The sequence below is a fragment of the Peromyscus eremicus genome, chromosome 3 (genome assembly GCF_949786415.1).
Source record: "Peromyscus eremicus chromosome 3, PerEre_H2_v1, whole genome shotgun sequence".
In the NCBI taxonomy this organism is placed as follows: domain Eukaryota; kingdom Metazoa; phylum Chordata; class Mammalia; order Rodentia; family Cricetidae; genus Peromyscus; species Peromyscus eremicus.
In genome coordinates, this window is record NC_081418.1 from 141,392,451 (window position 1) to 141,418,186 (window position 25,736).

A 25,736-nucleotide genomic window follows, 5' to 3' on the forward strand; every position below is an offset into this window, starting at 1 on the left:
CAAGACAAAAATACATTAGAATATATTCTTTCAATAATATAGAAAATAATACAATAATATTTTAAAATGGAAACCCCATTATTAATAATAATGATGAAAGCATTTTAATAGTTGTTGATGCTGAAACTAGTAATAGAGGTACAATAATTCTAATAAAATAGCCTCATGAGTCTAAAGAACTGGTAGGAAAAAAACTTCTCAATATAGCTCAGTATTGAATAAAACATCTTTATTGCTACTTAAGTATAAGTCTATATATTATTTATTCTCAGAAATTTTATCCAAATATTCATATTACCAAATTATATTTATGTGATTATAACCATATACTTTTTACTGCTTAATATTAATACACACATAGCATACTCTAATAATTTTTAAATCTCTAAAATTAATGATTGACATAAAAATTATATGATGTTACTATGGTTGTATTTCAGTTGTTTATATTCATGTCCTTTTCAAATAAGTGTATTACAAAATCAGTTGTATATAATGCGCTAAATTTCCAGTATTTCTCCATGGTGTTTATTGCATACACAACATTTAGAAAATTCATAAAGTCAAACATAGGAGAATAACATTAAGAAAGTAAAAATAGATAATATAGAAATTTGTGTTAGTTAATCTTCTTCTAGAATGTGCAACATTATCTCCAACGTTTTAAGGACCTGAGGTTTCCATATAGTTGGGTCTGCATATCAGCCACCAAAGCACAGAGAGAAAGGCCTGTCTCATTTTTATATCTCCCAGAATCAGGACACATGAATGGACTGAAGGAAAAGCCAGGGCAATTACCTGACAAAATAAAGTGAAAAGATTTTTCTCCAGTAACTCATACTTCCAAATTTGTATGAAAATAGACAAGAAAAAAATGGTGTATAACAGAAGAAAGGTAATCACAGTTTGCAAAGCTTTCATGTGGGCCATGGTGCTAGCATCTCTACATCCTTGGACATGCTGCTGCATCTTCTTCTGATGTGCATGCAGGGAGAAGATGAGCAGAAGGAAAGATGATAGGGACAAACCAAATGGAACAGACAGGAAAATAATATGAATGCTTAACACTTGCCTATAAATTTCTGCAGGGTTATGAGAACTGAAGCTATAAGATATGTTTCTTTGAGATTCATTTATCCACACATCAATGTGCAAGTTGACCAGTAAAATATGTAAAAAAAAGAGGACCAGGGACACCAGCAGTGTCACTGAAACTGCCTTTTTAACTCTCCACTTTAAATAAAGAAAAGAAGAGTTAGAAAAATTGGCTATCTTGAGAAAATAAAAGATACCAAGGCATGTAGCAAGCCAAATGCTGAAATGATTGACTATTGTCCATAGATTATTAATGATTTTTATCATCCTTCCAGTCATCAAATCTGGGTTCGGTAAAGAAACTAATAAAGCTGTGTACAAAAACCAGAGCAGACAAATTCTGGAGGTTGCCAAAGCAGTGAGGATTTGATTAACTAATGAGATCTTTTTTCTCTTGACCCAGTTCATGCTGTTCACCAATGCCAAGAATCCATTTCCTAAATTTCCAATTATTAATTCCATGGTTAAGATGATCATAAGTGTGATTTGAAAGAAATCACATGTACTCTGCTGAAAATACTCCATTTTTTATATGTCTAGTTTTGTTAACACATTTATTTGAAACACTAAATCTGTTTAAATGCATTTTTGAAGATTTGTGAGAATGTCTGAGTTGATTCTCATGGTGTACTTACTCTTGACTCTCCCACACACACTGACAAAGGAGCTAACATGGAGTTTGCCAATGATGGAGTCTGAAGCTCTTTCCATGAAAATGGGTTTTCTCACGCAGATCAGGCAAGTCAGACCAGAACTGTTTTGCTCACACACAGCTCCTGTAGTATCTGTAGTATTTTCTAGTCAAATGATAAAGAAAATATTGAAATCTCAAATGGCAGTGTGTAAATAAAAAATTAAAAACATTTGTTTTCTACATTTGCCTTAGTCTACATATTTTGTTCTAATTGAGTTATGATCAAGAAGCTTTAAGAAATTTCAAATAGATACATTTACACAAATACCCATAAATGTGTATTTATTGAGATCCAAATTGCTTATTTCTTTTTCAATAATTTACTCATTTTGTCAATATTTATTGTGCGTTTAGTTTATACTTAGTTTTGTAACAATTGATCAGTCCATGATTATGCAATATTTTCCTTTATAGTTGAAGAATTGAAGTCAAATCTCCAGTAAACTCAGGACTATTATATCCGTTCATGTAAAGTAGAAAACACTTATTCTGCCGTGAACAGTCACTGAGGAGGGTTAGCTCATTCATACAGCAAGATACCTTTGTCCAGCAGGGTTGAGGCATCCACAGCACCAAAAACATTAAAATTATAGCCCCTACCCTCAATTCCCTCAAATACCTGCTTTGTTAACATCACTAATTGTCACCAAGGCACATGAAGAATGTCATACATCTTGGTAGAGATGGAGAATGAGCATCATGGTATAGTTAGTCACAAATCAGTAACTAAAGAGTAATAAAGGGCCCATTTAAATTCAGGAACAATTGCTAAATGTAGCAGAGAACTAAAAATCATAATACTAAGAGATGGCAGATAAAGATAAGTAGTATCTGAGTAGGGCTGGTAGTAACTTCAGTCAATAAAGCAATACTGAGCAAATAAAATGAACGTGATTCAATTGAAAACGTTCACAATTATTCATCATTTAGTGGTGAGACCTATGGATAAGGCATGGAAGGCTAATATGAGAAGTTTAAGAGAAAACACTTTAAGAATAAAAAACACACATACCTTCAGTGTACAGCCACAAAATCCCTGTGGCCTAGTCCCTTCCAGGTAGCAAACTGAGCTCAGGTATGAAGAGAAACAAATAGAAGTAAGGCAGGGGTGGAGCTGTGTGGGATGGGTGCTGAGAGTGAGACCTCATAAGCTTTCAAAAAAAAAAAAAAAAAAAAGAACCAGGACTTGGGTCTCCAGAAAGAATTACATTGACCTGCAAGGAGCTTTTCAGAGCCCTGAAAGCAAGTTTCATTCTGGATTGGAAAAGCTTTTGGTTCTATCTGTACAACAAACAGCTCCTGGTGAGAGTTCCCAGACAAGGCCAGCACAGTATGTAGCATGATTCTAATGTTTCATTTACATTGGGGGAAAAGTCAGTGTCCTGAGGAGAATGCCCTCATCCATTGCAAAGTGAGTGTTACATGTCAGTGTTATCTAGAACTTTGTATATTTTATTTTAATTCTTCATTTATGAACAGGTCTATTCACTGACTACACCAAATTAAAGTAGTCAAAATAGATAAATCAACTACTATTGGGGGACAATCAATCATACTGTGAACTCCAAATTAGCATTAGCATTAATTAAATACAATCAATGTTGGATCAGGAGACTGAGCTACCAACTAGTTGACAGAAAGTAATCCTAGAGTGTCAGAAGACATCTGGTAGAGAAATGCACCAGAAGTAGTAGGGAGTTTCGAGTGGTGCTGCTTTTTTTTATTTTTTAATTTTTATGAACAGAAGGATTGGGCTTTGGGGAGAAACCAGCAAGGAGAGAAGGTCAGCTAGTTGCTACTCAGCCTCTCTGAGCTAGCAGGTTTTTGCCCCAGTCTTTGAATCTTGAGATTTATTTATAAACAGAACAATAGAGATTTAGTTAAGCTACCTTTAGTGGCAGCAGCAAAGTCACTGCCTGCAGGAACAGATTTCCCAGCAGGATGCTGCCTGGGTGGCCAGCCTGCTGCCAGAGAAGCAGGCTGGTAACTGCAGAGTCACAGTTGCTGGCTGAGTAATGCACAGCTATTATGCTGAAGTTAAAACAACAAACTGCTCTTTTTTTTCTATTTCTATGTGCCTAAATAATCATGCCTATTGTAATAATTCTGATATATATTTCTATATAATTTTAACTTTCATATTAAAGTCTAGATTAAATGATGGATGATTAATTTTCTGATTTTGAGGAAATTAAGAATACATATTACCAGAACTTCATTCTTTTCCCTTTAATGTTAGTATTGTTAATTTAAAATAAACTTTTGACAATAGAATTTAAAAGTTCATGTGACATAAATAGAAAATCAGAGAAATAGATCTGAATACTCACCTTTATTCAACTTTTTAGTGTTTCAATGTTGTGTATATATAATTTCAGGGTTGACCATTTGTATTGGATAAAAAATTAAGGGAATCTTCCCTGGAACAGAATAGTTCTCCCTCTCTCAGCAGTCATTAGATGCCTATCACTTCTTTACCTAGGGACTGACCAGTTGAGAGTGCCTTTTGTCATTCTTCAAGCCTTGTTCAGGTAGCCATATTGTTAAGATTTCATGGGTCCAATTTCTGTATCATATATAGGAAACACAATCTCACAACAGACTTTCTCATCCTTTGGTGCTTAAAATCTTTGTGTCCTTTCTTCCTTGTAGTTTTTGAACCTTAGGTTACGAAACTCATATAGATGTATCCTTTGTATCTGCATCCCACACAATCAGGGATTGCTGCATTAGTCATTTATTTCAACAATACAAAATTAAATTAAAATATAAAAAGTTTAACAAGCCTACAAAGGAAAGCCTGCAAAGATTTGAGACCTGTAGTATCAGTGATGTCTTTAGGGTCACAGTGATCTGATCTATAGGTGCAAATATCCCTCCTAATCCCACTAAACATCATCTTCCTAAAGATGGATAAAATGGTGACTCCCAACTTCACATGCATAGCTACCATGTGAATTAACTCTTTCTCTACTTCATACTTGGTAGGTGGAGTTTTCCTGTCTTGCAACTGCTCTCAAACAATCACTCAGAGGCTTGTATTAATTACAAAAGATCAAACAATAGCTCAGGCTTGTTACTAACTAGTCCTTATAACTTATCCATTTCTATTCATCTATGTGTTGCTCCAAGGCTCGTGGCTTTTACCTCTATCCCATTCTGTGTGTCTGACTCATTCTCTATCTGGCTGGTGACTCCTCTGACTCTGCCCTTCTTCATCCCACCATTATCAGTTTGACTTTCCTGCCTAACTTTATTCTGTTTAGCTATTGACAGTCAGCTTTTTTATTACACCAACCATAGCAACATACATTCACACAGTGTACAGAAGGATTATCCCATTGCAATAATTTCTCTACTTCTCATACTTAATGCTTGCTTCAGAGATTGTCATGCTTTTTGGGGTCAGGGTGACCCTGTTTAGCAACAAGGCAATCTGCATGTTCATGACAAAACACACAAGAAAAGGAGAGATCAAATCCCTACAGATTTAGTTTCAGATCATTTCCTCCCCAGCCAGGGACACGGTTGTGTCTGAGAAATAAAACAACAAGATCATGCAGACCATGGTGCTAGATCTTGTCATCATTTACTACAAAATTAAACCTGTAATGTTTATGTATGGAATGCATTAATATCAGAAATCAGGTCATTATGCAATAGGAAAATATGAAGTTTCCTAAGGTGAATTCAGTAATAATTGAGCTTTTACAAAATTCATGATTTATTCTTCCAAGTTGCTCTTTTCATATTTTTAGACAGGAATAGTTTCCTATAGCAAGGGAAAAAAAACAAATGGACCAAGTAGCCAAAAGCATCACTAGAACACATTTTTCTCTTCTCTTTAGTTAAGAAAAATAAGGCTAAATAAATGGACTATCATGAGCAAAGAGAATATTTTATACCTGTGCATAAACCTGGCATAAAATGCTTCATCATGACTCAAGCAATAAGAATGGGGCTTCTTCCACGTCTAAGTCTTCACCTGAAGGAATTTCAGTCAAGTGTCAATGTAACCTGCCCAGATCAAACCAACTCTAGAGAAGGATAAAGCAAAAAGTGTGTTTATGACATTTATTCTCTCTATATGGTGATTGATTTATAAAGACATTCTCCACAAGTATATCATGCAGTTTAATATATATGTTCTCAATCCTCCCATTCGTCATCACATTGCTGTTTTTCAGGGAATCTCAGTACTGCATATGTATGTATATACATACATGTGTGTGTTTGTGTGTGTAGTATTATAAATATTATAGACTAGGAGTCTGACTATAAAATTATATAAATAAAACACACACATATAACATTGTATCTATAAACTGTAGGACCTATAGAAGATGAACAACAAAATATTTGTATTTGATTCTGTCTTATTTTACTTAACATACAATCATCATTGGAATCCACTTTCCTGCAAGTGACATACTTTTGTACTTATTTCTGATTACAATTCACATATATTCATTATCCTTTCATCTGTTGACAAGCATCTAACTTTATTCCATAACCTGCCTATAACGCTCACCACTGCAGTAAGCAGTGACATATTATTGTTTTTGTTGTACAATCAATTCAATTTTAATATAATCACTACAGTTCACTGCAATGTATTCTATAAATCAATGCTACCATACCTTGAGTGGTCATGTTATTCAGTAGCAAATTTAAGACTGGAAAAAAAAATAGTGAAGCATAGTCACCAAAACCATTATTTATTAATGTCATTACCTCAATCTCTACCTACTTCATGAGAAGATCTTATCTTTTGAATTCTGTGAAAAATGTCAAGTGGAGAGTATCACAGTATGCTAAAGTTTGGGGTCAATGGAGTATTTTCTATAAAACACTGTTATTCTCAATATACCCAAAATAAATCCACTAATTTATTTCATGTTGCAGACTAAACAACAGTCTTTTTTTTTTTGCAGGTGTTAGAAGGTAAGCTGAATTAATTTGGCAGTAGGCAAATGAAGATAAATACTTGTCACTATTGTGAATTTTGCTTGGTTTAGTATTTACATAACTCCAGGCTCCCAAGTTTATACATGTAAGCTAGTAAACTTTAAAACTTAATTTATGCAGCATATAAAAATGTCTGCAACAGTAAATGAACTTGAGACCACTGTAAATGAGCTGAATGTCTCAATGTCACAAAGAATTAATCTTGCCAGAAATATTGGAGACAAGTAGAAAAGTTTGGAGGAAATTCTATGGAAAGTTTTCCTTTCAAAACCTTCTCTTTTTTGTTTGTTTGCTTGTCTGTTTTGTTGTTATTGTATGTTTTGGCTTTTATTTTATTTTTTCTTCTGGAAATACCCAGATAAGATAATCATTTATATAATTAACTACAAAAAACTAGTCTTGCACATGTTTCCTGTTCACAAGCTATAGAAATAGACACAAACTACAGACACCAGCAAAACGATCCATATGTTTCACTTGGTTTTTAAAAAAATTCTAAGCAACTATGAGACACAAATTAATTTAGTTAAACTTCCTACAACAACCTTGGAAAACTTACTAGGACTTAAATTCTTTCCTTCTGTGCCCAACCTTCCAGATTACAATATTGATAAAAATTTATCTCCTGGCTTGACTAAGTGTTCAATTATTCACCATTTACCAAATATATCCAGGAATTTTACATGTAACCCTGAAATCCATTTTGATTTTCACTGGAATTATATTGGGAATGAGTTTTCCAACACTAGATTTACTTTCAGAAATGAACATTGTCTATGGAAGAACAGAGTATGTTTTACACTCATCATTATAATTTAATGACTTTCTCAATAACATATGATGTTTGATGTTTTATCTAGGTCCCTTCAAATTTTTGTTGCTATTGTGAAAACATCCAGTTTTATATGAAATATCCTAAATAGCCTTTGCTAGTGCATAGCAGTACTGTTAACTTATGGATTCTATTTGATAAATTCATATACCACTTATTTTTGAATTGCAGTATGCAATCACAAGCAAATTTACTACAAGACACATATATCATTCTTGTCATTTTCTTTGAATTTTAATATTTTTGTCTTTTCCCATTGTATTGTCAAATTTTTCTAATACAAAGATTTCATCAATTTTGTCATCATTATACATATTTATGCCTTCTAACACTAAGTATGTCCTGTATGCATCTAGCACACACACCTTTTATTGAGTTGTTATTATCCCTGCACATAATCGGTTCAGTGTCTAATCAGAAAATTGCCCACACAAAAATTTCAACAAGAAACAATGTAGAGAATTAATGGCTTGCAAAGTGGATTCTGAACAGAAGATTTAACTATCTTTTTGTGGTAAGCTGTGTTTTGGTAAGCTGTGTTGTATTCAAGAGGTTGTTGTTCTAAGTCAGAAAGGTGGGTGCACGCACATGCATGTGTGTGTGTGTGTGTGTGTGTAAGTTCCTTATTTACTCTTTAAAAAGTTTTTTGGAATATCATATATGAGCAGTGTATTTGCAACATTGTAACTCCTCCCTCTTCCCCCAACTCCTCCCATGGATTTTCCTGCCTTACAAATTCATGACTTCATCTTAATTGTTATTGTTACATATGTGCACATGTATATATTTCTTTATTATATACATTACATTTTATATATATATATATATAAATCTAGTAAGGTACCTGGATGTGGTAGGGTATCTTCCAATTTTATAAAGTAGTAAAGACAGAAATTAGAATAGGAAGATTAAATGGAGAGGGGAATGGGAAGACAGTTTAAAGTTTGATATTGACTGAGATGTCTATCTGAAGGCCTTATGAAAAGCCCTTGACCAACTACTACTGCAGATGCTTCTAATATATAATATATATATGAAATTTAAGTGAAGTTACCATGTAGTGACCCAACTACACATTGTATGCATCACATGAAATAAAACCCCTAGTGAGTTACATCTTTTTTGAGTTGTTTGCTGAAGAGTTGCTGTATAACCCCCTAAACACTACAGGCTACTGCTAATGCTTTTCATTACCCTGCAGAATTTCACAGACGGACCCTATTACAGATGACACCACACACGGCATATAGTATGGAGAGATATAGCTGCTATTCAGCTGGAAACTTCAAGCCTATAGACTAATGATCATTTCTAGAAGTTAAGTAATCATTAGTCTTGCCCAATTCTGAACTTCGTGAGATATACTAACAACCTGCCTGCATGATACACCCACTTGTATAAGAGTGACATGACTTAAGTTATAGAGTAACCAACTACTATTTTTAAGGCCAACTCCAGGAAATGGAATCCATACCTGATTTGTAAATGAGACCAAGAACCTGTGACCAGATAGATCACAAGCACAAGGAAAAATTATTTTTCTGATAAATAAACATAACAATAAAATGACTACTAATAACATATTGCTGTACCCAAAGATCAGTGCATCATTAAACCCTCATCCGAGAAGGTTCTTGCAGTTGATGGCAATTAACACAGAAACCCACAACCAAACAAGAAGAGAGGGAAAGACTTTAGAGCTTGTATCCTTAATGGGATACCTGTATCACCCCCCTCTCTTCAAGATTCAGGGATCTATGTAGAAGAGGATGTGGACAGACTGTAAGAGCCAGAGGTGGTAAATGACTCTAAGGCATCAGTATTTTCCAGACATGGCAGGACTGGTACACATATAAATTCACAGAGACTGTGACAGTATGCACAAGGCTGACACAAGTTCAACCCAGAAAAAAAATCTCAGTATGTAGAGGGGAAAATGGACTTAAAGTCCTATCCCTAACCAAGAGGCTATCTACAATTTATAGCTTTTCAGAGAGAAAAATCAGTTTTCTTAAATGGAGTGATACTGTGTATATCGACCACATTCTAGGGAAAGCCATACACTCAGGAATAGCTAGTCAACACATAATGAATTCCACAATTTGTTTGTTTAATTGATTTGTTGGTTTTGTTTGGGGATTTTGTGGGTTTTGTTTTGTTTTTAATAAAGACAGAAAAAGAATATTAAATTGGGTGGATGGTGAAGGGAGATCTGGGAGAAGTTTGGATAAAGAAAGAAATATAACCAAAATACATTGTCTAAAAAATGCAAACACATATAATTTATAGATATATATCTAGCTATAACCTTTAAACATCTTTACAATATTTTTCAAGTCAGTTAATTTGACTTTTTCCCTTTGGCTATAACTTACCCTTTTTAGGTACTTAGTTTTATTTTGTATCTGATAGCTTAAAGTCCCACACATGAAAAGCTCAAACAAGATACTTTATTTAATAGAGTCCTATGGATTAGATGATATACCATTGTTTATGTGACACTATTAACATATGTCAGTACTTTCATTCAACAGACAAGAAATATGAAATCCTCTTATAAATAACAATGCCTTTCATCTCAGTACTCAGGAGGTAGAGCCAGGCAGATCTCTAAGTTTGAGGCCAGTCTGGTCCACAGAGTGAGTTCCAAGACAGCCAGAGCTACATAGAGAAACTCTGTCTCAAAACAAGCAAGCAAACAAACAAAAAAAAAAAAAAACAAAAAGGAAAAAAAGCTATCAGTTGTTGGGAGCAGTGGCTGTTCTTCCAAAAGACCTGGGTTCAATTCCCAGCACCCACATGGCGGTTCACAGCTGTCTGCGATTCCAGTTCCAGGAGATATAACATCCTCACACAGACATAAACGCAGGCAAAACACTAATGTGCATGAAATAAGTATAAATAAATAAATATAATTAAATAAACAATACACATTTGATAATTATAACAGATTTTATGAGAAAAAATAGAAATTGTTTTATTGTGAAGATAATTTTTAAGTATTTATGTCATAGGTGAAGCTAGTATGTCACCTGCCATTGAAGCACTAAGAAATATTCCATCTGGTTCCATGGTCTAAAAGTTAGCCCTCTGGACTCTGAAATTACTTCTACTTCTGCAATACCAGTCATTAATACAATTATACTTCATTTCATTATGAATCAACACCAAAAGATAAAATTGTAATAATTAAAAGGAAGAAGATACAATGATTATAAATTATTACATGCAGAGTATTTGAACAAGAAAGAGTGAGCTTAACATAGAAAATTCATGTGACGCATCAATAAAGCACCTGGCTACCAGTTCAGAAAACAAATGCAATTCTATGTCTCTATATATGTATTACTAGGTCCTAAACTTTTGCTGCATTGGAAGACCTCAGTTTCTCCATACGAAAACTGACGTTACACTGCTGAGCACTGTAACATGTGTAAATACTTGGGTCCCTGTAACCTACATGACATCATCTGTCTGGTAAGTGCCTATTAAACACATCAGCTTTCTATTTTGTAATGTCTAATTTCCATTAAAATGGTGACTTATTTCCAAATGTAAATTATATATTCCCAATAATGGTATACATAATCTGTGGTTTTTCATTGTGAAACTAACACCCATAGAGTAACTGAATAAAATGCCACTATGATTCTGAAAAAAATCTAAGAAATATTTGATTTGTAAGTATATATAGAAAATTTTATGAGAAATCAAGCAATTTTTCTAAATTTGAAAGTATTTTATGTGTATAAAATTCATCAGTTTTATTTTTACTGTTTCATAGGTGTGCACATTTACTTGTAATTTTATTATTATTTATCATTATTTTTATGTGTATGTATCATGCATATGTATGTAGGTATACTTGTCTGCACATGTTTGTGTGTATAGAGGTATACACTGGATGTCTATTTCTATGAATTAAACCTTATAGTCTTGATATAGAGTCTCTCATTTAAAACTGGTTTGCTGTTTCAGTTAGACTGGTTAGCCAGTGGTCCTAATGATCTGCCTATGTTTGATCCCTAAGTGCTGGACTGAGCCTAGCTTTTAGTTGGGTGCTAGGAAGCTGACTTCAGGTCTTCATGCTTAAACAGTAAAAAGAAATTACATACTCAGCTATTTCCTTAGAAAATAGCTGTCTTTTTACATTATAAATTAAACATTTTAAAATCTCAAATAGTTTATCACCATTGAAATATTACCTAAAATAGTCTTACATGTAGATGTTTCTTATTCCATTCTTCTCAAAGTTGTTTTTTGTTTGTATAGCACTTATTTCTTACAGAATGCAAGTATATTTGCAATGTGTACATTGAAAATGAAGAATAATTTCTTATGAAGTAATCTTCATTGAAATTATGCAAAATTATCCCCCCTGGTGTGTCAGGGACTCAAGGGTCCACATCCTTGGATCTTGCACCTTAACAGTGACAGTGTCAAAAGAGAGGTCTGCCTCAGCTTACTGTTTCCCATAATCAGGACCAATGAGTGGAGCGATGGAAAAGCAATTATACCAACAGGGCAAAAATATTCGAAAACAGTTTTTTCTTCAACCTCATAGCCCCAAAGTTGTGCAAAAAGAGAGAAAGTAAAAATGACATACAGCAGGAGGAAGGCAACCACAGTTTTCAAGGCTTGGATGTGAGCTGTGGTGCTGACATCTCGGGAGCTTTTGATAATGTGCTTTATCTTCTTCAGATGTTTCCACAGAGAGAAGATGAGCAGAACAAACATTGTCATGGACACAGTGAAGGGTATCATTGTTAACATAGTATTTGTTAATACAAGATGCCTGGAAGTGTGTGCAAAATTCTTTAGTTTGTAGCTGTAAGATACGTTTGCTTTGAACTCATCCATCCACCTATCTATGATTATGTTTGTCACTAAAATGTCTACAAACAAGAGGAACAGAGACACCAGAAATGCCACTAAAACCACCTTTGTAAATCTCCACCGTAAGTAGAGAAAAATAGAGTTAGAAAAATTGGCTATCTTGAGAAAATAAAGGATGCTGAGGATGGTGGCCAGCCAGATGCTAAAATGGTTAGAAATTAACCAGATAGTATTAGTCAGTCTGATTGTTTGCATAGCCACATCTAAGTCTGGGTATATTGAAGATACTGATACCATTATGTACAGTGACCACAGTACAGTGATCCTGGAGATGGCTAGAGCAGTAAGGATCCCATCCACTGCAGAGATCTTTCCTCTCTTGCCCCAGTCCACGATGTTCCCCAGTGCTACGAATCCATTCCCCAAATTCCCAGTTATGAACTCCACATTGAGTATTATTGCAGACATCACTTGTACAGCAGCAACCATTGTCTGGAAGAGAATGTCCTGGTTCCTAAAGTCACTGAAGAATTGGTGTTAAAGCAATCATTTTAAATGCTAGGTCTCTATAATTTTTGAAAATATACAGCATATTCTCTCATTTTAGTTTTAATATGCAATAACAAACAAACAAACAGGCTCAGTTGGCTTCATGAAAGAACTGCATTTTCTGAATCAGGTTGATTTCCATCCAGATGCTTTGTTCCATAGCAGCCCAATGTCTTTTTAACTGATGATAAAGGACATGCTGAAGTTTCATATGCTAGCATGCAAATTCATATACATCTGTTTGCATTATCTACATGGATTTGCCTTTTGTATTTGAATTTGATAACCTGAGTTCTGGAAAAGGACCATTAGAAAAAACTCTAAGTCATGCATGAGGAAACCGGAATCAAAACCAGAATAAGTTATTCTTAAGTAGTGATGGTATTTCAACACTTCAAACTAGGAATCCAGAGAGACATATGCTCATATTGTCCAAACTATGAGTTATCTAATTAACTTGATATAGATCATTAGTCCTTGAATATTTAGTAAAGAGAATAAGTACTTCATGAATTATTCTGGCAAACACACACACACACACACACACACACACACACACACACACACATCACATCACATTTATTTCTATCTAAATAATTTTTTACTTCAATATAACAGATTTTACATTTAATCAACATTTATTATTCATGTATCTTATTCTTAGTATCAAGATAGCCATAATGTTTAAAAATAGTCCCAAAAGAACAAAAGGGTACTAAATATGGTGAGTCAATAAACTTAGGAAAATTTTTCTTTTGCATATGAAAACTAGTACAAATCTATCTGACACCTCTGAAGCAGTCACTAGGGTGAGGGGGCTCAAGCATGTAGTAAGAGTGCTTCTCACTCTCTGCCTGTTCTTTACCCAATAGGGCAAATTCCTTGTGAGCATTAAGGACTTTGAGATTTTTCTTGTCTACCTCTCTTTACATCCCACCATTAATGGCTCTATAATCAACTAACAACTGACGCCATACTCTCTGCTTGAGACATAGAATAAACAGCATAATGCCACTGTTCTGTAACAGCTGAAGAGAAAACAAGTAATGAAACAATTCGGGAACAGCTACCGATCAAAACAGAAAAGATGCACCATCAACTTCTTGTGATGTCAGAAAAGGATCTAGAGTATTGTCATGTGTGAAGTTCACACACTTTGTGATCTCTGGAGGAACAATGAACGAAGTCAACATGAACTGTTTGGGAAGTAGGTAGGCCAGTATGACATATATTTTGGAAATTTCAGAAGCATAGCTACAGTACCATCTTAGAGACTGAAAAGCCCGCTGGCTTGGCTTCTTCCATGTAAAAAAGAAGGAAGGCAAAATAGACAAAGAAAAATATAAGCAAATGTGGATGTGTGATTGTACAGAAGTAGCAAAGAAACAAACTTGTGCATCCAGGGAGCTGTGAGTAGTATAACTGTACCAGTTCCTGTACCTTACAATGTGTTGAACACACCTTACATTCTACCTAGACAACAGCTCCTTGAGAAAGATGTCCTTCCAGACAGGGTGAAAATGACATCAACACTTCATCCCAAAAGCAAAGTGGCAAAAAGTTCTTCAGAGATTATTTGGTCTTTACTCATTTCCTTGTAATTTTTAGTTTACACATATTTAGAAAGTACTGCATTTCATCTTAATGTTGCCATTCACATTCCATAAGCTGACAATGATGAGTTTATGTAATTCCAAGCTTTTAGATCTTTCTCTACTTAGATCATTGCATCTGTAATGATAATGTAATAATAATCTCAAACTCACACTTTTTCAGTACTTACATGGGGCAATATAAATACATGGTTATCATCATTCATTTAATATGAACCCAGATGAACTAATTTAATAGGGGGTGTGAATTGGACACACTTCCTAAAAGTTTTCAATTATTTTCCTTTGATGATAGTAGTTGATGAGAATAGTCTGTGACCTGCTCTGCATTACTCCTGGTAGAACAGAATTTTTGGCGTGTGCCTTACACTGTTACTTGACTACACAATGTATCAGTTTACTCTATTTCTGGTAATCCTGAAGCAGAATGACTTAAACTTTTGTGCAAGCAAGCAACTACTTTTCTTTTCAGCAACGTAACATAAAATGAAGAACAATTACATTAATAAAAAGTTACCACTTTTGAACTTATCAAATGAAATCAGAAAGATGTGAGTGGATGGGTATATCAGAATTATCTCAGGGAAAGTGTGCCTATGAGCCTATCAAACACACTTGATTAAGGACTGACATAAATTCAATAAATTAAAAGTGAAGGAAAGCCAAAGCCCTGGGTCATTTCTTGGAATCAAGGCAATACAGAGGACCAGAGGGTTGGACTGAACTGAATTCAAGAACAAGGATACTGCATGCTTTGACATGGGTCATGGGAGAAGAGATGACCACCCCCTGCTGGGTTAGTGCAGGCCACTTCCTCATCAAAAGTGAGAATTAAATTAGGTGAAACTTCTTCTAGTTATGAGAGCTAGAGAACTTGAGACAGTTTTATGCTCATAAACCCAGCTACTACTACAGATCACAGGTACACTTGAGTCACACAGGTAGTAAACAAATTGACACTAGCCTATGCAAGTCCTCTTATCCCATGAACATCCTCTGTTTCCTTAGTTAATACCTTGTGTGATCTAGATTATCAATCTGTTTGAATTAGACTAGAAATATTTTTATAAGCATCAGAACTTACTTTTCTAAATGATGATCTAAGTCCTTATATATGAAAGACTTGGATTCAAGCTTATAAGCTTATGGGTGGAAATTGTACCATGAAGGCTCTAACCTAATTAATGAATCAATCCTCTGATAGATTCATAATTGAATATATAATTAGAAAGTGAGATGATGGGAGCATGCATTCGTATATATTGTCTCCAGTTCCTTTCTGTCTTTTTCTACTTCCTAGTTGCTAAGAAGAAAGGGAACCCTCTTGCCATGTATTCTTGATACCTTGATAGTCTGCCTTATGTTGGGACCAAAGCAATGGAACCATTCAACCATAGACAAGCCTCTCTCTGAATCCATGAGCCAGAAGAAATATTTCTTTAAGTTGTCTATATCTCAGTGGGCACCAGTCTGGAAGAGGGAGCAGAAGGAACATAAGTGCAAGAGACACTGGACAACTATAAGTAAACATCCAGATCTAGCAAGGCAACTACTCATATGAACTCAAATCACATTCAAAACCTGTACAATCTCAAACCAGATCAAATCCCATCAGAGAGAGACTGGGTAGGCACACAATCCTACTCCTAGACATAGAGCAATACAAATTGTTAACTTCTGGGGGAGAGAGAAATGATTTTCTCTAGTATAGCTCTGATAATTTGATCACCACACACCCAAGAACCTTTGGGCAGCATGAATATGTCATTACGGGTTTAGGAGGGAAAAAGGGTAAGGGAGTTAAATCTAGGAAGAATTAGATTATGGGGTATGAAAGTGATCATAACACCTTGTATGAAATTCAAAACTCTCAAATAACTAATAAGAAATGAAAACTAAAAATAGATGAAAATATTTCATCCAAAATAATACACATATGCATTTAGCATTATCTTTTTATATGTTGCTAAAATAACTTATTTTTATCATTGTTTATACTTTCCTTTGATATTTAAGTTCTCTTCACAATTTTCATGTAGCTGCTTCAGAGATTACTTCTAGTAATACTTTCCTTAGAATTGGAAGAACCAATCTTTTACTCTGACAGTGTCAAGATGTATACATGTGTGCAGGTATCCAAAGAAGTCAGAGACAATAGGTACACTGCAGCTGGAAATACAGGCAATTGTGAGCTGTCTGTGCAGAAAACATGAGCAGTACATGATATTAACTATTGAGCCATCTCTCCCAACTTTGACTATTAATTGTGACAAATACTTGCTCATATGTCTAACATTTATCTTCCTAATTGTTTTTGGATTATGTCTTGTTCTTTTTCAAATTAGACAATGACTCTGTCAACTTTATCATCCTCTTGAATGAACCAACTTTTCCATTGGGTATTATGCAGATATTTTTGTTTTATTAATAAGCATTATTAAAGAATATTATAATCAATTAAAATTTCATATGTTTGATGGTATAGTTAATTTTATTTAGAACTTTAGATGTAATCTAATTTAGGTAATAAGATCACACTTTTGGTGACTTATACAGAGCTAAATTTTGCATATTTTCTCTTAATATTTATTATTTCATTTCTTCCATATTACCCCTTATCCTAAGTTTTCCTCTGTGTGTTAGTTTGTTTAAATTTCTGTGGCATGATTCCATTCATATAATCTTGAAAATCAAGCTTTACTTCCTCACAGTTCAAGAGGATATGCATGAAAATCAAGAGGCCAGCAAATTTAGACTTTAGTGAGGCTTTTCTTAGTAGCTGGCAGAAGGACACATTTCCACAGAGTCTTATGCTGTGTACACAGACTTCTGAGGCCTTTCCTCTTCGCAGGAGGACTGTTCTTTTATGATCAGAGCCTTGATTTATAACCTCATTTAATTTTACTGATATCCTTTAAATAGTTACCATCAGACACAGTCTCACTGTGGGTTAAGACGTCAGCATTTGGAAACAAATCAGTCCATTACAGTCTTTGTAAAGCAGGCCCATTACTAGATATTGTAGTGAGAACGTATGTGTAGAAAATTATACATGTCACTTTAAATACATATTTTAATGAATTCTTGGAGAACTTCATACATTGTATTCCAAGTATATTCACTCGCTCACCCATGTCCTGCAAGACCCACTCTCTACTCCATACCCAACTTTGTGTCCTCTTTTACTTTGAACCCATCGAGTCTCATTACTGTTGCTTGTATACTCCTAAGTGTATGGCCATCACTGAAGCACACTCAATCCACCAGGGGACACAGCTTAAAGAAAGCTGCCTCCACGGGGTTGGGGATTTAGCTCAGTGGTAGAGCACTTGCCTAGCAAGCTCAAGGCCCTGGGTTTGGTCCTCAGCTCTGGAAAAAAAAAAAAAAGAAAGAAAGAAAGAAAGAAAGAAAGCTACTTCCCTGTATTCTAATGCTATCAATCATCAATACTTGTACCAGTCACTTAAAAATAGTAGTAATTAATGGGACAACTAAAGACAGGTTTTGAGTTAGGAAGTTAAGGATATGATGGCATGCATTTCTTTTTTTTGAATTGAAAAAATATTTTTCACATAATATATTCTGATTATGGTTCTCCGTCCCCAACTTCTCCCAGATCCTTCCCACCACCTCCCCACCAACCCAACTCCATGCTTGAACACTTAATAGTAAAATGCAAATATTTTCTAGACTATGATTTTTAGAAAAAACATTTCTGTGATTGAATTTGGTATTTTTACTTTGGGCATTATTTACTATTTGTAAGTACATTCTTATTTTTCTTCGCTTCTTTTATTTAAAAGTTTCACACATACAAAGGTCTAATCGAGTATATGTGTATTAGTAAGTACATCACTGTTTATGTATGATTGACAAGTGTCATTGTTTTCATTAGAAATGAGAGAAGTATGCTGGGAGAAAGCGAATCAAATTTACCTAGAATGAGTCCATTACTGGTTGTTCAATGCAGAGTGGTCAGCCCTAAAACCATAAACACACAAAAGACAAAGTGGACCCAGCAGGTTGTAGTTCTACATACTTGTAAACACACTCATGTGAGTGCGTGTGGACACACACGCACGCACGCACGCACGCGCGCGCGCACACACACACACACACACACACATCCACACACACATCAAATATAATCAAAGACAAAGAGGCTATCAACTTGAGGGAGGAGAGATGGGCTCAAGAGAAGGCAGCTAGGAGGGACTGGATGAAGGAAAGGAAAGGAGTAAAGTAATGTAATGTTTCCATTTAAAGGTTTTTAAGAGAAATATGATAGCATTTTATGAAATAACACATTTTTATACTTCTAATGGATTTTATCAAATGAGGTGTAGTGGGTAGCCATTCCAGCTTTGATCTGGAAGTTCCAACCCCCATTGAGACTTCGGCAACTGTCACGCCTACAAGGCGGGGCCAAGGGAGGCGCCTGGAGACCCGAGATCTGGATGGGCGAGCGCGCTCTCTCTCTGTTCCGGGACCCTGGACGGTGGAGGTGGGCCAAGCAGAGCTCCAGAGAACACTGCTAGACTGCAATACACCTTCCCCAGACCCCGCAACCTACCTATCCCTTAATTTGTTAAGTTATGCCATTAAATAAATCTCCTTTTAACTACGTGGAGTGGCCTTAATAATTTCATCAATAATGAGGAGCTAATAATTCAATGTGAAGAAAGTTTCAATCCTTTTATCTGAAAGCTAAAAATATTATTATACCTGCTAGTTAAAAAACTAAGAAATGCTCCATTTACTGAGGGGCCAGTTATTAGCACAATTATAGAACATTTGGAAAGTTCCAGCCATTTCATTAAATAACCAACAACCCCCCCCAAAAAAAAACCCTAAAATCATAAATAATTAGACAAAGAAATCATTATATGTAGATCATATGACTTTCTTTTTTTCTTTTTCTTTTTTTTCTTTTTCAAGACTGGGTTCCTCTGTGTAACAGCCCAGCTGTCCTGGAACTCACTCTGTAGACCAGGCTAGCCTCAAACTCACAGAGTTCTGCCTATCTCTGCCTCCCTAGTGCTGGAATTAAAGTCCTGTGCCACCATCACCCATAGTTAACTTTATAATTACAAAAGACAAATGGCTGAGATTAGCACACAAAGTTCATGTAACATTTTATTAAAGCATTTTGACTTCCCATTCAGTAAACACAATCACAGTATATCCCACTATATATTAACTAGGACTTCCTATTCAGTAAACACAATTATTGTATATCCCTTTATACATTAACCATGTGCCAAAAATGAACATCTAAGAACACCAGCTTCTTTGCTTGAAAAATATTATATAAGTGACTAAAATGTACAAAATATCAATTATCTGACATGAGAATAACACCCTGTGTTGTGTGGTTATCTACAAACACTTCCAGCTTCTGTTCTATGATGTCTTGTTTGCATTAAAAAAGACTTCAGGGACCAGAGAAATTAAGTTCAACACACATTTTATTCATTATTTGATAGATGAATTATCTAACTTATACAAAATAAAATCAGTGTTTAAACACAACCTATCAGTCTAAAGCTTTCTTTGGAAAAGTAAGACAGAAACAAAATATTCTTCATCTTATAGACTTACCAGATTGTGTCTTACTGAAGACTCATCAGCCCTGAGCACAGGTTATAGGACAATGTTTCTACCTGTTTCATTCACTTTACGTAATTTTCCATTACATTTCTATTTCTACCAAAAATTAATGTGTAAATCACTTATCCAGATCAAAAATGTAAATTTCTTTGCTTACATAAGTAACTTAGAAGTTATACAAATTTTTTTCAGATAACAAACAAGTTGACCATCATAATAAAATCCTGGTACCTGATAGCATAAAGTAAACAAAGACACCCACACCTTTGTATGATATCCAATGAGTGAACTGTCACCTGACAAACTTTCCTGTTCTTGAAACAGGTGGAAATGTAAACTTGTATAGCCACTATGGAAATGAATATGGCATTTTCTAAGAAAATTTGGATTCAATCTACTTCAAGACCCAACTATACTACTATTGGGATATACCCCAAAAATGCTCCATCCTTCCACAAGAACACTTGCTCAACTATACTCATTGTGGCTTTATTTATAGTAGCCAGAAACTGGAAACAACATAGTTGTCCCTCAGCTGAAAAATATATAAAGAAAATGTGGTACATTTACAGAATGATGTAGTACTCAGCGATTTTTTTTAAATGTCATCATGAAATTTTCAGGCAAATGGATGGATCTAGGAAAATAATCATCCTTAATAAGGTAACCCAGACCCAGAAAGATAAATATGGTATATACTCACTTATATGTGGATATTAGCTATTAAGTCAATGGGAACCAAGCTACAAACCACAGACCCAGAAAGGTTAGGTAAAGTGGTGGGATATAAAGCATGAACCTCTCTGGGAATTGGAATTAGAATATATTCTGCAGGTGAACTGAGGGCAGATTGGGACAGGAGCTGGAGGGATCAGGTTGGGGAGGAGGAAGAGATGGATGGATAGTGTTCGAGGACAGCTGGAATTGGGGGACACTTGGGATGGTATGGAAACCTAGTTCAGTGGAAACGTCCTGTAATCTATGGTAATATTTTATTTGTACTGAAATGTGATTTTATTTGTATGTTAATAAATAAAGTTGCCTGGGGGTCAGAGCTATTAGCAAGCCAAAGTGAAAGCTGGGTGTTGGTGGTGCACGACTTTAATCCCAGCACTTGGTAGGCAGAGCTAGGTAGATCTCTGTGTGTTCAAGGATACAGCCAGCATGGAGACACACGCCTTTAATCTCAATACCAACCATAGAAGACTTGGAGGTTGTACAGACAGGCAGTGACAAGGCAGTCATGTGGTTGGGTTTACAACCAATGAGAAGGCAGAACAGAAAGTCTTTATAAAGACAGACACACAGGAAGTAGGTCTCTTTCGGAGAGGTAGGACCACCACAAGAGGAAGGGTAAGGTTTTTAGCTCTTAGTTCTGACCTCTTGGCTTTCTTCTTTGCATTGGTTCTGTGTTTCTTATTGAATAAGACGGTTACTTCTACAGTAATCTATGAGTGTGATCCTAGTGAGGGTTTCTAGCAATGGAACATATCAAGTCTGAACTGGTCATCTTTTGTAGGCAGGAAAGTCTCCCCGTGGTGAGACTGGGTTACATTTGGTTGAGTTGTTGACTGAGAGAGTCCCGTGGAGATCCCTAAGCAACCCAGACTGTTGCTATGACAGAGGGTCACTCTCTGAAAATTGACAGCAGGGCCCCATTGTCAAGGAAAACATCCACACAGCTCACTGAATGTGGAGAGGTAGAGCTGGTGTCTCCATGGAGCCTTCATCACTACATTCTAATCTCTTTGACATGAGAAGATCTGTGAGTTGTCCAGTCATCATCAGAGAGGCTTCCTCCAACATCAGATGGAGGCTGGTGCAGAGATCCACAGCCAGACATTATGCAGAGAAAGTCTAAATTGGAGGTCTCCATTGGAGCTATCCTCTTACAGATCTGGGAACCCTACAGAAGAGGTGGGGAGCAGGCAAACTGTGGGAGCCAGAGATGATGGAGGACATTAGGCGAACATGGCCCATCAAATAAACTAAGCAAGGCTCACATGAACTCACAGAGACTGAAATGGCAAGTGTGGGGCCTATATGAGTCTGCACCAGGCCCTCTGAGTATGTTATGGCCATTAGCTTGGTGTTTTTGTGAGACTCCTAACAATAAGAGCTGGTGGATCTCTAACTGTTACCTGCTTGAGAGAGTCTTTTCCTCCTATTGGGTTGCTTTATCCAGTCTCAATATGAGGGCTTTTACCTTTTCTTATTGTATCTTTTTTTGTATTGTTTGGCAGTCATTTCTTGGAGACCTGTCCTCTTCTGAAGAGGAAATGGAGGAAGAATGTATTTGGGGTAAAGGAAATGGGGATACTGGGGTCTAGGAAGAGTGAAGGTAGAAGAAATTGTGGTTGGGACATATTATATGGGAGAAGAATCTATTTTCAATAAGAAAAGGATAAACACTGATGCTTAAGAGAAGTGGGATGTTTCCAGAAGCAAACCACTTATTCATAATAGTTCTTCATTATGAAGTAAATAGCACACACAAAGGAACTTGAGTAAAACAACATACACCTCTGAGATAATTTAAAAAAAAAAGATTTCTAACTATTTGCAGTCCCTCACTTCTTATCTGAAATTATCCCCATGTTCCTATATTTGGAATTATTTTACTTACATATACTGCACAGTTGTATACTTACTATATCTCATATTCATATATATTTCCTCACTTTTCCTATCATAAACCAATAATTAAAAAAATCTCAAATGAGTTTCTGAATGCCACTAAAATTGTTAGTTACTATAAAGTGTTTCTACATCTAAATAGCTTGAATTTATACCCTTCTTTGTAAAATTATATTAATACCTATACTTCCATATCTTCTTATAAACTTATAGTAAGTTTAGGATCTGTTTATTCCAGACCTAAATTATAAACAAATTAACATAGAATCTACTTGAAAACTATGTAGTTATGATCAAGAATTTCTTATGAAGTGACTTTCATTTATATTATATAAAATTACCCTCCAGGGGTATCAGGGACCCAAATATTAGACTACGTACATCAGGCAACACAGTATCAAAGAGAGATCCATCTCCACTTACTGTTTCCAAGAATCAAGACACAAGAGCAGACAAGGACCAAACGAACTGAAAATCTATTCTGAATCACAGTTGTCCAAAGCTGAATAGAAAAAAAAAAAAAAGAATGAAAACGGTATATAGGAGAAAGCTAGCCACAGTCCACAGTTTGTAAGGCTTTGATGTGAGTCACACCACTGCCATCTCTGGAGCCTTTGGCTTTGAGCCGCATCTTCTTGAGATGGTTCCATTGGGAGAAAATTAGCAGAAAGAAGTCTGTCAGGAACAAAGTAAAGGAAATGAATACGAGTGTGGTGTTGACTAATAAAGGAAACCTGTAAAAGATTCACTGATCTAGAACCATAAATCTATTTTTAATTAGTCAATCTGGATATCAATATGTGTTTTCATTGCTAAGATATTTAAAAAGAGAAATGAAGACATCAACAATGTCCTTAAAAGTGTCTTGTTAAACCTCCACTTTAGATAGAGAAAAACAGAATTGGAAAAAATTGATATCTTAAGAAGATAAAAGATGTTGAGGCTGGTAGCTATCCATATAGTAAAATAATTTAAAACAATCTAGGTAAAATTAGTCACTCTCACTCTTACCATCTTTCCAGCCATCAATAAATCTGGAAATACTGAAGTTATTAATATAATTATGAATACTGACCATAGCTGATCAGTTCTGAAGATGGCCAAACTAGTTAATATCTGATCCACTGCAGAGATCTTTCTTCTCTTGACCTAGTCCATGTCGGTCATCAGAGTAATGAGTTCATTTCCAAAACATCCTATTGTGACTTCCACAATTACGAATATAAGTATGCTCTGTATGATGCCATCACTATCTGTAAGGTCTGTATTCACGTTTGACTCTATGCCATTGGGTACTAGCATTATTTTATGTTTATTATGGAAAAACATTTAGCGCAACTTCTGAGTTAATTATGACAGTACACAATTAATACTGTCTTTTTCTCTATAGAAATATTGCTAGCATTGATATTGTTGTAAAAAAACAGGGTAATGAATTACACAAAATTATTGAAATCATTTTTTAAAACTTGAAGTAGGTTGAGGAATTGATACAAACAGAAACATAGTCCTTTGTGCTTCACTGCTGTTAAATTTTCAGTATGATCGCATCTTTTACCTTTTAAATAATAAATGATTCTTTGCTCTTTTTATTTTAACCAAGAAATCCCTTTAGAGTGTGAGGTTGTATTTCAGTAATATTTTTACTGAGTTCATTCATTCATTTATTGGTTGATTGAAAAAAAAAAGCAGACTAAGTAAGAATACCTGCCTCACTGTGGGCACCACCATGTCAGAGCTCGGGAATTGAATGCAGTTCCTGGTTAATAAACATGACTCTCAGCCAAGTACATAGGGCATAGAGCTCATCTCTCATAGACCAAGGAATTGGGCAGAGCCAGCCACCAAAGCAGATGTGTGGTTATAGCCACACTGCTTAGCAATTTAAAGGCTCATTTGATCAGAGAATAATACAGATACTCAGTAAAAACAGATCCAGATGGAAAAAAAAACCTCTAAACAGATTACAGTGTGTTTAAAAATGTACATAGGCTTGGGAGCAAAAGGAGAAAGGATATATACAGTCTAAATAAAATATAGCTTAAAATAATAAAGTCCTTAAAAAAGGAATAAAGTAATAAAAAATAAAAAGCCTTGAAAAGATGGGAAAGGCACAGAGTCTGAATTCAGTATTATTGTGTTGTCTTTAGATTTTCTGATTGCTAATAAAGGAACAACAGCTGCTAAGACATTGGATTACAGAAACTGCTGGATTAAACCAACCTATATATTTTAAAAATGCCTTGACTTCAAAATGAAAGTCAAAAGATATATTACTTTGGGAAAAGAGTTATGCTTTTACTTCCACAGGAATGGGAGGCTATGGATTCATTCCAGGTTGATATGGAGCAGGATTGATTGAAGAAGAATCCCTGAAAATCCTGACTTACAGACATAAAGAAATAAATCTAGAAAAACTCAAAACATGTAACTTATATTTTACCTACTCAAGCATAAAACAAAATTAATCTTTGACTAACTTGTGTACAACACACAGTCCATATTTGTATTAATACAAAAATGTATGTTACCTTTAAAAGTTTCAGAACAAGGAGACCAGACACCAATAAAAATGGATGGCCCAGGTATTGGAGCATCTTTTATGACAATGAGATATGTCTGCTCCTGGCAGCACCAATTTACTTCAGAGAAGATGATGGGCATTGAAGAAACTCCATATGGAGTTTGCTTTCTTTGTGGTAAAAGTTAGCTGCTGTAGGTTGTCTTTCTGTACACTGTGAATATATGTTACTATGACTGGTTAATAAAAAAGCTTCTCTGGCCTATGGCGAGTCAGGTTATAGCCAGGCAGGAAATCCAGGAGAGATACGGGAAGAGGAAAAACAGAGTCAGGAGTCGCCAGCCAGACACAGAGGAAGCAAGATGACAAGGCAGAACTGAG

The 25,736-nt window shown here is 35.3% G+C and overlaps 1 protein-coding gene across 1 annotated transcript; it reads right to left on the minus strand.

Moving 5' to 3' along the window:
• Nucleotides 1-663: 663 nt before the first annotated feature.
• LOC131906170 (taste receptor type 2 member 117-like) lies at nucleotides 664-1,620 on the minus strand. Its single transcript, XM_059256959.1, has one exon. It carries the CDS (start codon nucleotides 1,618-1,620, stop codon nucleotides 664-666), a length of 957 nt encoding a protein of 318 aa, XP_059112942.1.
• Between the last annotated feature and the right edge of the window lie 24,116 nt (nucleotides 1,621-25,736).

Coding starts and splice junctions, on each gene's coding strand:
- LOC131906170 (XM_059256959.1), bottom strand. CDS start 1,620: ATGGAGTATTTTCAGCAGAGTACATGTGATTTCTTTCAAATCACACTT.